This window comes from Psammomys obesus, unplaced genomic scaffold (genome assembly GCF_907164565.1).
Source record: "Psammomys obesus unplaced genomic scaffold, mPsaObe1.curated_primary_1811, whole genome shotgun sequence".
NCBI lineage: Eukaryota > Metazoa > Chordata > Mammalia > Rodentia > Muridae > Psammomys > Psammomys obesus.
In genome coordinates, this window is record NW_026585587.1 from 2434591 (window position 1) to 2447542 (window position 12952).

General features: G+C 34.4%; 1 protein-coding gene across 9 annotated transcripts in view; it reads right to left on the bottom strand.

Moving 5' to 3' along the window:
• The window catches only part of Cep170 (centrosomal protein 170), a 101578-nt gene that overhangs the window by 17112 nt on the left and 71514 nt on the right, over window positions 1–12952 (bottom strand). For 7 of the 9 annotated variants that reach the window (XM_055608664.1, XM_055608656.1, XM_055608639.1 and 4 more), the window contains one exon: window positions 8776–9010. In XM_055608664.1, coding sequence (XP_055464639.1) covers window positions 8776–9010 — 235 coding nt within the window. The remainder of the gene's footprint in view (window positions 1–8775; window positions 9011–12952) is intronic. The other 2 variants (XM_055608648.1, XM_055608630.1) reach the window with 1 other exon arrangement.

Sequence of the window (12952 nt, forward strand, 5' to 3'; positions counted from 1 at the left end):
AAACATTATTTATGGTGATTACTCTTTGAAAATTATACAGTCATTAAAAGCCCAAACTAATGACATTTACTAAATGTGTCAAAAGAGAACCATTAACTACTATATTGCAAAGTATTTTGATAACTGTATTTCACCATTATTGAAAGTCTTTGTAATCTGAAGTATTTATGTTCATGCAATTAGAAACACTAAGATAGTGTCTCCTTAAGCTTCACTGAAGAGGCCTATGGTATCAAGAAGTCATGAACTGAAGCACTGCCTTATACCACGCACAGCATTTTCTATTCTATATCATGTCATCTGAGGGCCATAACATCTTCTGAAGTAGGACTTAGCTGATTTTATTAATAAGCAGACATTACTAGAAAAGTGTAGTGACTTGGTTAGGACTGTGCAACTTGGAAGCACCAGATCTCAGTTTATTTCTCAAGTCCACGAAGCTCTGTGCTCATTCACACGGGCTCATGAAATTCATGAAATAACTATGACTATTTTTAAAAAGATACATTCTTACTACATATACTTGTCTTAGCAATCCTCCTGCCTCTGCCTTCTGATGACATGTATGTGCCACAACATCTGGCTTACCAGCAGGAGCCTTGTACATGGCAGGCAAGCACCCTACCAGTCATACCTGCAGATCAGTTCTAGTTAGCAGTTAACAAAGTGAAAAGTTTTCTCTTAACAATAAAAAAAATTTTAAGAAAGAGAAATAGGGAGGTTCTCTTCCCCTTCCCTCTGACCCTAGCCTATCAGGTCTCATCAGGACTGGCTGCATTGTCTTCTCTCTGTGGCCTGGTAAAGCTGCTCTTCCCTCAGGAGGAGGTGGTCAAATAGCCAGCCAGTGAGTTCCTGTCAGAGACAGTCCCTGTTCCTCTTACTAGGGAACCCATTTGGAGACTGAGCTGCCATAGGCTACATCTGTGCAGGGGTTCCAGGTTATCTCCATGAATGGTCCTTGTTTGGAGTATCAGTCCCAGAATGGATGGCGGGGAGGGACATGGGAGAAGAGGGAGGGAAGGCAGGTTTGGGAGAGGATGAGGTAGGGGGCTACAGCTGGAATACAAAGTGAATAAATTGTAATGAATTAAAAAAATAAATAAAAAAATGGACATAAAAAAGGGAGGAGGAACAAGAAAATGAAATCTTGACTAACTGACATTATAGCCTAAAATTGGTGGGAAAGAAATCAGTCTGGAAACAGTCCTTATTTAGTGATGAAAGAAAGTTGTGAATGAATACACCAACTTCTCCATCCTTGTGAAAAAAAAAAAAAAAAAAAGAAATGACAAGATTCTGTCTTTGATATTCTCATCCATCTTACAAAAAGATTTCAATTCTTAGAAAATGTTCACATTATAAATTTGTTGAACATAAAACTCAATTTGGCTTCTTCCATAGAGAAGGATCTAGAATGACAGAATATATTTAAAACACATGTGAAAGCGCAAATAACCTTCAAAGTACAAAGTAACTTCTTTAAAGTTATATAAAATGTGGAATTAAAATTAATAAAATTCTTTTAAAGTGATATGCATGAGTGCTTGCCTGTATACCTATGTAAGTATATATATGTACATACATATATACACAGACTCTATGTAGCCTCGTGCCTAAGGAGGTAAGAAGAGGGTGTTGATGGATGGTTGTGATCTACCTTGTGGGTACTAGGAACCAATCTGGGCCTTCAGTGAGAACAACAAATGCTTTTAACCTCTAAGCCATCTCTCTAGTACCAAAATAGGGGTTTAAGATGTTTAAGAAGTAAAAAAAACAAAACAAAACAAAACAAATTTAAAATGAAGCTGAGAGTTAATGTTTTGGAGTTGACATATATATTATATACAATACTTGCAAGAAACCTCAACATTCCTTTGTTATGTCAGTACAGAAAGGTAGGAAAATGCTAAGTATTAACCAATCACTTGTTATTTGCCAGGTACCATCCTGTGTCCTAAGGGGATAGCACTGAAGAAATATATAGGGTCCCTTGACTTCCAGAGCTTAGAAAAAATAGAGTACCATCACAAGGAACTTTAATCACCTCATTCAATCCTCACAAATATCTTCTAAGTAAGGTATTAAATCTACAAAGATTTTATATATGTGTGTGTATATATATATTTTCGACCTTATACATCTGTCAACCCTAAAACTTTAACACTGCTTCATTTTAACTGTGGTTGAATATTTACACAATTGTATTCCTTGAACACTCATATACAAATGATAAAATTGAGGCTTAGAAGTCAATGTGAACTTTGTAGGCTAAGGAGAGGGTATGGACATCACTAAATCTCTGTATTATACCATGCTATTACACATTTTTTTCAAACTAAATTTCTGATGTGACTGAGAATAAGCTTGGGTGTGAGTAAAGTTACATAAGTTTAATATCCCTAAACTGAAATTACTGAATATAAAATGCTTCAAAACACAAAGCTTTTATGCACCAACATGACAACAACAACAAAAGGAAAATTCTATGCCTGATCTTCCATCGTAGGTTGTAGCCAAAATCAGGCATATTAAAAATTATCTTCATTGTGTACTTGAGCCTCTTTTGGATATATGCCTAGGAGTGGTATGGCTGGATCTTGAGGAAGCGCTATTCCTAGTTGTCTGAGAAAGCACCATATTGATTTCCAGAGCGGTTGTACAAGTTTACATTCCCACCAGCAGTGGAAGAGGGTTCCCCTTTCTCCACAACCTGTCCACCATGTGTTGTCACTTCAGCTTTTAATCTTAGCCACTCTGATGGGTGTAAGGTGAAATCTCAGGTTCATTTTGATTTGTATTTCCCTGATGACTAAGGACGTTGAGCATTTTTTTAAAGTGTTTTTTCGGCCACTTGATATTCCTCTATTTAGAATTCTCTGTTCAGCTCTGGATCACATTTTTTAATTGGATTACTTGATTTGTTGCTGTTTAACCTCTTTAGTTTTTTATATATTCTGGATAGTAGCCCTCTGTCTGATACTCCAACCAAGGACCATTTATGGAGATAACCTAGAACCCCTGCACAGATGTACAGTGCAGTACAGTGTCCAAGTGGGTTCCATAGCAACAGGAACAGGGACTTTCTCTAACATGAACTGATTGGCCTGCTCTTTGATCACCTCCCCCTAAGGACACAGAGGAAGACAATGCAACCACTCCTGATGAGACCCGATAGACTAGGATCAGAAGGAGGGGGAGGAAGACCTCCCTTATCAGCGGACTGGGGGAGGGGTATGGGTAGAGAAGGGGAGGGAAGGTAGGACTGGGAGGGAAGGTGGGAGGGAGCTACAGGGGGAATACAAAGTCAATAAATTGTAACTAATAAAAAATAAATTAAAAAAAATGAAAAAGTTATCTTCAAGCTATGTGTTTAAGATATATATGAAAAAACTAGAGCTAATCAAAGCATGGCAAACTGGGCTCTTGAAGGCGTTGCCCTTCTTCCCTATTCCCTATATCTTGCTAAAAACTGTTAGATTACATTCCTAAATCTAGCCACCAAGGTCTATTTCCTTATTTAGCCACTTCCTCCTAAGACTGACTACTAAGGCCCAGCTACCAAAGTACTGAAGTCTAGTAATCAAAAGCCCTTTTTGACCACCTTAATTAACTTTTGATTGGACAGTTAACTTTTAATTGGACAATCAAAATTAAACACGTCATCCTAATGCAGGGTTTCCTCTTTTACCTTTAATAAATGGCATTTGCCAATGGGCCACATCTGTCTCTAGCTGTCTCCTCTCTATTCAAGGCAGTCCTTTGTTGGTCCCCCTGATGGGGGGGGGGGCAAATATGCCTTCTCTTTTGTCTTTTATCTCCTGTCTCTGTCTCTTATTCCCTGCCCTTTGTCCATAGGCAAATAAACCTCCTTTGTGCCAAGAACTTGGTCTTGGGGTGTCTTGTGCCGATATCTGTCCCTTCAAAATTTCTGTCTAGAATTGAGTTCCCTTCCCAAAATACCTCACTGTGTATGCAAAAAATTTCTAAAAACCTAAACCTTGACAAACACTTCTCTTTTCTAGTATTTTGGGTAAGAGATGCCCAGTCTGTGTTATAAATTCTTTCCTGAAATCAATGAACTAGGATGAGAAACAGAATAATAAAGGCTAGATGTAATAATTAAAAAAAAAAAAACACATCAGTTTATTTTTTTTAATCTATTTTTTTACGGATATTTATATGATGAAACATGGTATTTTTTAAAGTGGTAAATGAACTAGGATGAAAACAGAATAACAATGACTTGAAGTAATTTAAAAAATAAACATCAGTTTTTTAAAAAAATCTATTTTTTGCAGATACTTACATAATTAAATGTGACATTTTTTGAAAGTGGTAAGAATGTAAAGGAAATAAGTTATCTTCACATGTTACACAGTAAAATGTTCAAGCAACAATCTACCAGGAAGTATTTATTTTCTGGTATGTTCTGTACATGCCTATATATCTTGGAAAGGCAATCCCTGTTTTAAAGTTGATTCAATGATAACAACCTATTACTAAAAATTTAAGCAGCTGGTCAGGTGTGCTTAATATAGGCACTTGAGAACTGAAAGCAAGAAAAATCATGAATTTAAGGTCATCCTTGAATCCTCAGTTTAAGGATGAGGCCAGTCTGGACTACATGAAATCCTGTCCCAAAAACAGACATAAAGCCTTTACTACAAGAATCACAAGAAAATTAGAAAGGAAAATAAAGATAGCAGAAAAGCATTATGGAATATTCCAAACGGAAATAGGGTACCTAATGTGTCTAAGTCATGTGGTTATTAAACTAGAACTTTCAGCTTAATTTTACAAAGTTTCTCCATTGCATCCTTTGGATTATAATCCAATATTACAATCCAACGTATTTCTTTACATGTAGTGCTGTGCTCTGCTATAAACTCTCAGCTTACAATCTTTGCTCCTTCTCTCATTTTCCATCCCCTTCAAATCTGCTAGAAAAAATTCTAAAGTAGTAAAAACATTTTATTTGGGGATGTATAAAAATAATGCTTCCTTAGTAAATATAAAAAAAATTATACTTGCCATTTTAAAACCTAATATACAATCCAGATTTAATTCCATTTTCTTTATTATAAAATTGTTTAAGGGGATAAATCCCAAAGATTCAAAATATAAACTAGTGTGAAGATCCAGAACACTGTTTGCCCTTCCATCTAGACTTACAAAAGCTGAAATAAAGTTTCATGTATTTTTTAGAAGAAAGAATTACCTGTTTAAAAATTGAAACAGGCAGAAAAATGTACTTTGGATCAGTAAGTCTGTGATTTTCACATGTTTGGTAATGACACTTATCTTATTAAATAATTTAAAGGTTTTTTCTTTAGAGACGTATGTTGTAAAATACTTTACAGTCTTACAGGTACATCAGAAGTTCAGGAAAGAACTTTCAAGATTTTTATTTTTAATACTAAAAACATAGACAGTGCATAAAGTATTTTATCATGATAAAAATATAAAACTATAAAAATATTTTAATTTGGACTGAAAATATAAACCTTTACTGGTCGAGATTCTTGATTATAGTACTTCAGTAAAATATTCTGTAAACTATTACAAACTTAATGGTGGCCTTAAACTCCAACTATAAGTAGATTCTCATAAATTTTATGGGATTTACAGAACACTTAAGCACTAAAGAAATTAAATTATCACATTTCTCTGTTGTTCTTAAAATCTAACATGTAATTAGTAACTTATTATGTTAGCACCGGTATTATGCCCATCACAGACTTACAGACTTTATGGTGAAAAAAAAGAACATGAATCCAGGTCTGATTCTGAGTCTATTTCTGACCCGTCTGGTTAGATCCAATATCAAAATTTATGTTACCACCCAGAGCCAGCAGTATGCAGTCTGTTCACAATCTCTTGTAATAACATTTAGTATCATGGTTTTTAAGTATTTTCTTTGTGAATATTTTCTCTAACAATGATTCTAGCTCCAACTGGTTTCTTATGTTTCAGCACAAAAATATGACTATGTTATCCTTATGGGAATACTTAAAAATCTTGAGTTATTTTATATAACACATATAAAGAACTCATTTATATATAAATATAGTACAAAGTATAATTCTAGAGATATATATAAAAAAAGAACATGCAAATCATAGGGCTGAGATAAAATATTACACTGGCTTTGTTTTTAAATGTTCTCTTAATATTCTGTTATCTGAAATTCTCTTCTCAAAGTATAACTGATACAATCCATATAAAATAATGAATTTAAAACACTATAATATTAAGCTCCTTGTGATTCAAATGTGAACCATGTAACGTTCCAATGTAACCTTTTAAGGTTAGAAGTAGTCATTTGCAAAGGTAAAACTTTAGCTTTGTGTACCTAAGTATTTATAAAACCACTAGAATCTATCAAATTCTCACTAGAGGGAACTTATCTTATGCTGTACTAAAGCACATGCATCAAGAACATCTGTAAGAAAATAACCTTTCACCAACTATGCTCTAATTTGCTTATATAGTTAATATTCTGAATTAACCTTGTTTTTATTAAATACAGGTTAAGAACAATGAAACAGGGTTACACTGAAAAATAAAAAGATGGATCTATCAGAGCACAAACTATTTTTGTAACAATGTTTCAATTACATTTCTCAATTATAAATATCTCAAGTATTCTTCAATGCTTGGTTTTTTTTTCAGGTGACATTAATATTCTATAAAAATACAATTATTTTTTATTTAGATTTAAAGCCACTGAAAATTTTTTCTTACATAACTCTAACTTACCAATACTCTTTTAGAGCACTAAACATTATCCCCCTCCTCTTATAGTTTTGTTTGTCCTTCCTTTCCTATTTTTCATGAAAAACAACAGTTCTATGGCTTACATTCTTTTAAAAAAATGAAAATCCTAAAGGCTAATCCTATTAGTACAGTTTTACCCACAAAAGAGGTAGCTAGGAATGAAAATTGTTAGAAAGGCTTGGGCTTAGAATCTCACAGAATAAACAGTGACAACAGCAACAACAATATACATAACAAATAAAACAGTGACTCCAGTCACTGTTCACTCTTCTCTGTCTGGATTAATAAAAGGTTTGTCCGTCAACAGTGCAAGGAGGTTGGTCTTTCTAGTTTATGGCAGAGTATGAGGGACAGACAGCCTTCCAAGGAGGAAGAGAACGTTCTAGTTCTCTTTGGTGCCACTTGACCTTCATGACACAAGAGCAAAGAAAGACTTGCTGGCAGCTATGATCAGAACACAGAAAGTCAGGCTTACCTGACTGTAACCATCTGTTAGCCCATGACTCACAGACTACTTTTCTCTAATTAGACCAACTGCCTTAAAATCTTTAGTAAATAGTTTCATTCAAAAATCTGACCACAAACTGGGCGGTGGTAGTGTGTGCCCTTAATCCCAGCACCTGAGAGGCAGAGGCAGAGGCAGAGACAGGAGAATCTCTGAGTTTGAGGCCAGCCTGGTCTACAAGAGTAAGTTTCAGGACAGCCAAGGCTACACAGAGAAACCCTGTCTTGAAAAAACACACAACAACAACAACAACAACAACAAAAAACTAAAACTGAAAACAAATGAACAACAACCCCCGTACCCAAACCTGATCACAGAGTTCAACAAAGAAAGAAAAAACAAGATCAAATTATGGTAAAGATGATGCTTCTCTTATGGACTAATTGTACATACATTGTTTGATAATATGGCAAGTATAAAATTTAATGCCTTTTAAAGTTTAAAGGCAAAACCAATTAGCATGTAACAGTAAAAATCTTAATGCAACGTAAGCATTCTACAGTAAAATTTAAAAATCTTAAGAGTTAAACAAAGTCCCTAGATTTCAGCTATTATGGTCTCTGTTGCGTCTGAAGTGTTTAAATGTAGTGTTAGTCACCACATTTGCAATGTGAGCTTCATTTTTTATACGTACATAATGGTTATAAGCAGTCATTCAATAGTCATAATTATCATGTTTTAGGTGAGGGGCTGAATTAATTGCACTTCATGAATTTATAAAAATGTAAGCAAAACCAGGCAAGGTAGAGTATACCTGTAACCCCAACATTTGAGGCCTAGAAAGAGAATCCCAAATTCATGGTCAACTAAACTTAGATTTTACAGCAAAATTGTCTCAAAAACCAAACAATAATACAGGTAAAAATGTACCTATTCAAAGTTGCCTACTAACATTAGGAGCCTATCTGTTCCTTTATATTAGATTAAAAGGAGAACAATCTGTACTCTGACCAAACAAATATTAACTATGAGGATTTTAACTACCATTCAAAAGTTATCTTTACCAGCATCTCTATTAGAAATTTTAGAGAGTGAGGAGAACAAAATAAATGGATACTATGATGTGTTCTGCCCTATGTCAACAGCATGAACATTAAATAATTTAAAATAAAAACAAAAGGAAAAGTCTGATAGAGAGTAATTCTTTTGATGAGACATTTAATTAAAACTTGGGGATTTAATTTCTGACATAATTTGTACAAATGAAGAAGCAAACTTGTTATCAACCTGCAATGTTTTTAATTTTTTTAAAAAACATTTGTTTTACTTTCTGTGTGTGTGTGTTCCTGAGTAATGTCTGCACACATAACTATACTGCAGCAGCCTATGGAGGTCAGAAGAGGTATCGGATTTCTGGGAACTAGACTTAAGAGTCACGATCTGTGACGTGGGTGTTAGGAAACAAACCGAGGTTTTCTTTGCCCTTTAAATGCCAAGGCAGCTCTCTCCAGCCCCCAAAAGCCTGCAAAACTGATAAAAGACTGAAAACCAACCTGGCTATCTCTTCTCGATGGGCGGTCCAGTCTCGGATATAGTCTTCCTGTTCTTTAATTCGGTGCTTGAAGGAAGAACTGGCAGGCATTGCTGATCCACTACTCTGCATGCGAGTGGTTTTCAGGGCTGGAGAAGTACGTAGACGAGTATGTTTAGGGGAATTACGGTTTGATCCAAATTCATCTTCTGAGGTGGAAGCATAATCAGTAGGAAAGCGCCTCCATCTTGAATTTACTAAATTTGTTTAATTATTAAAAAAAGAGTTATTATTTTATCATTTTAAGAATTTAAAATAAAAATCATGATTTCAAAATCACGAGAGTTCACACACAGCACAATTTTCAGGAACTAAGACATACACCTCACAGAAAATTTTAAGTCTATTACTCCTTAAATATAGAAACATTACACTCTGGTGAATTAAAAACAATGAATAATTATAAACAATTGAACAACCATGTTTTTTCATAGTGTAGTAAATAAACATTCAGATGAAAAAGTTCATAATGATAAACAACTAAGCAAGCTCTAGTCATATATGCTTAATGTAGGTGTTTTTTAGTTGCAAATACTTCTTGAGTAGAGATATGGATGCTTTTTAAATGACAGCAAAACCACCAACAAGACAAAAATAAAAAGGAAAAAGATTTCCTCATGCCACATGGACTTTCAACACGGAGATGATGAAAACCCTCTTTTCCCCACACACAAATGTGCATAATTCCTGCTACAGAAATTATGCCTTGATGGCAGAAAAAAAAACATTACCTCTGTCATTCAACATCCTGTTATGCTATGGTTGGAAAAAATCTTTTTACATGGTAAAAAAACACAACAAAGCATCTTCAATACAACTCTGTGCTGCTTTAACAGTGAAAACATATGGCCAAACTAGACAATGGTGTAAAATCTACAAACCATGAAACTACAAAAGCTACTCTCACAATCACTGACATTTGAGGCACAGGAGATAGTAACATTAAAGAAAGTGGCAATTACTTTCTTACAGTCAATAAAGACATATAAAATGTTATTGCTGACACATTAAAAATCAGAAGACAAATTAATAGACATTTTACTAATGTTAATAAAAGAATAAAACATACAAGTAACTTATAAAGTATAAACAAGTAAAGAACAGAGAAAATAATGTCTAATTCATAGTAAATTTCACAAGGGCAAGAAATATTTAACAACAAATGTATGCCTAACACTTAGGCAATGGGTTTGATTAGCAAGTAATTTAGAATAGTTCTGAATAATGAATGGATTCCTGGATAGACATCATTTGCATTTATAAATTCTAGAAGCATGAAATGCCTTTGGTATTCAAAGTGAAAAAAAATATTAGCAACTGCTGTAATTCCCAACTGCCACTAACTATATGAATTTTCTTTCTCTCCTTTCTCCATTCTGAATTTGACCTACTCTCTATAGAAGGCAAGTGAAGCCTGGGATTTCTTCATCCTCCACTAGAATTTCATACTTTCCTGATACTTCTTCTCCAAATTGTATTTTTCTTGCTCTTAGATTAAACTGATATACATTGCCACTGGAGATAGCTTAAAGCAGAGAAATAATGCTTCAATAAAGTCCTATTTGCAGCTCCTGGGGTTAGGACCTAGATCGACAGGTACAGGAGACTAAGCAAATGTAGAGAAAGCTCATGAGTCTCCACAAAAAGAACACACACTTTTTCTTCTGATGAGGAGTGTGATAGTTAATATTTCATTGTTAACCTCACAGGATTTCAAGTCATCATGGGAACACAACTCTGTTGGTGTCTATGAGCATGTTTTTAGGAAGGTTTAACTGAGTAGGGAAGACCAACTTAAGTCCTATATGAGAGGAAAGAAAGAGAAAGTGGAATGACAGGAAAATAGATTATAGAAGATTTTCTGATTTTGTTTTTTACCTATTTAGATTAAATAAAATTACTTTCATTCTTTTGAATTTTCTACTGTTTATAGAAATACATTTAATTTATTTAATCAGGTTCATTTGAGATACTGATCTTACTAAGACATTTATTAGATTACTAAATTGAAAACCTATACTATAGATGTTTAAAGTACCAATGTCTAATTTGTTGGTTGGTGAATTACTAGCTATCAATACATATTAAAATGAGAGTAAGTTTCAAGATCATTTTAATCTTGTAGGCCACAAGAAACTGATCTGTTTATAACATTATAAAATTTATTTTAAAAAAGCAAGCAAAATCATATGTTTCAAAGGTACATATCACATATGTATTTTTATATTCCTTTGAAAAATAAAATTATGTGCTAAACTTTATTTTGATAAATAGCTTACTGTTACCCCGCCAAAAAATAAAAAAATTAGTTATAAAGTGTACAACATTCCTTTCTTGCTAAAGGTGTAAACTATAATGTTTACTTCAAAAATACTATTATATGTGATGTCTAGAGTAAAAAGGATTTATTAATACACAGCTGTGTATGCTTTTTAATATAACTAAAGCTATGTTGATCTTAAAATATAACTACATATTTAGCAAAAAAAAGATCAAATACATTTTATTTTCATTACATATCAGAGTACTTAAAAGAGGAATTAAAGTACAAACAAGTTTTGTTGTGTATATTTATAAATATTTATTAGAAGGATCATCTGGGCAGCAAAATTTTCTGAGAATGTTTTGTATTTGCACTGTTCATGTGAATAAAAATTAAAGAATGCTCACTGTTTAATTTTCACTGTTTCAATTTTGAAATTTAGAATAAGAAGGGAAACATTTAAGACAAAGATTAAAAATATTAACTTTCTTTTTTATTAATACAGTTTATTCACTTTCTATCCCTGCAGTAGCCCCCTCTTTTGTTCCCTCCCAATCCTACCCTTCCTCCCTCATCTCTTCCCATGTCCCTCCCCAAGTACACTGATAGAGGAGGTCTTCCTCCCCTTCCCTCTGACCCTAGCTTATCAGGTCTCATCAGAATTGGCTGCTTTGTCTTCCTCTGTAGCCTGAAAAGGCTGCTCCTCCCTCAGGGGGAGGTGATCAAAGAGCAAGTCACTGAGTTCATGTCAGAGACAGTCCCTGTTTCCATTACTAGGGAACCCACTTAGACACTGAACTGCCATGGGCTACATCTGTGCAGGGGTTCTAGTTTATCTACATGCACGGTCCTTGGTTGGACTATCAGTCTCAGAAAAGAGCTCTGGGCCCAATTTTTTGGTTCTCTTGCTCTCCTTGTGGAGTTCCTGTCCCCTCCAGGTCTTTCTATCTCCCCCTTCTTTCATAAGATTCCCTGCACTCTGCCCAAAGTTTGGCTATGAGTCTTAGCATCTGCTTTGATACCCTGCTGGGTAGAGTCTTTCAGAGGCCCTCTGTGGTAGAGGCCCTCTGTGTCCTGTTCCCTGTTTTCTCCTTCTTCCGATATCCATCCCGTTTGCTTTTCTGAATGAGGACTGATCATTTTACCCAGGGTCCTCCTTCTTGCTTAGATTTTACTATGTTTAGATTTAGTATGTTTATCTTACATTATATGTTTAATATCCACTTATAAGTGAGAATATACCATGTGTGTCATTCTCCTTCTGGGATGCCTCATTCAGGATGATCTTTTCTAGTTCCTACCATTTTCCTGCAAATTTCATGATTTCCTTGTTTTTAATAGCTGAGTAGTATTCCATTGTGTAAATGTACCACAATTTCTGTATCCATTCCTCCCTGAGGGAAATCTGGTTTGTTTCCAGATTCTGGCTATTACAAATGAAGCTGCTACAAATATGGTTGAGCAAATGTCCTAAAAATATCAACAACACTTTCTAAACTGTACACTTACAAGAGTGACACCAGCTACTTTATTAGTAGTGGTGGTACCGGTACTCATAGCAATATATATAGCTTTTAGAGTCAGGGTTTGTCTTGCTATATATAGTCCAAGCCTAGAATACATTAAGTAGCCCAGGCTGGCCTGGAACATACTGAAGTCCTCTTGCTTTAGCTACACAAGTTCTGGAATTATGGGTATTCACCAAGACAGTTGGTCAACTGCTTTAATGTGATAACTTAGGGTACTTAATTTTAAACACCAAAATCTTAAACAAAATAAACCTGGGTATTTCCATTGTCACCAAAAGAATATAGAAGAAAGGCATGTTATTAAACCCTTGAAAGCAAATTCTACCATAGAAGCATAAAAGAATTGC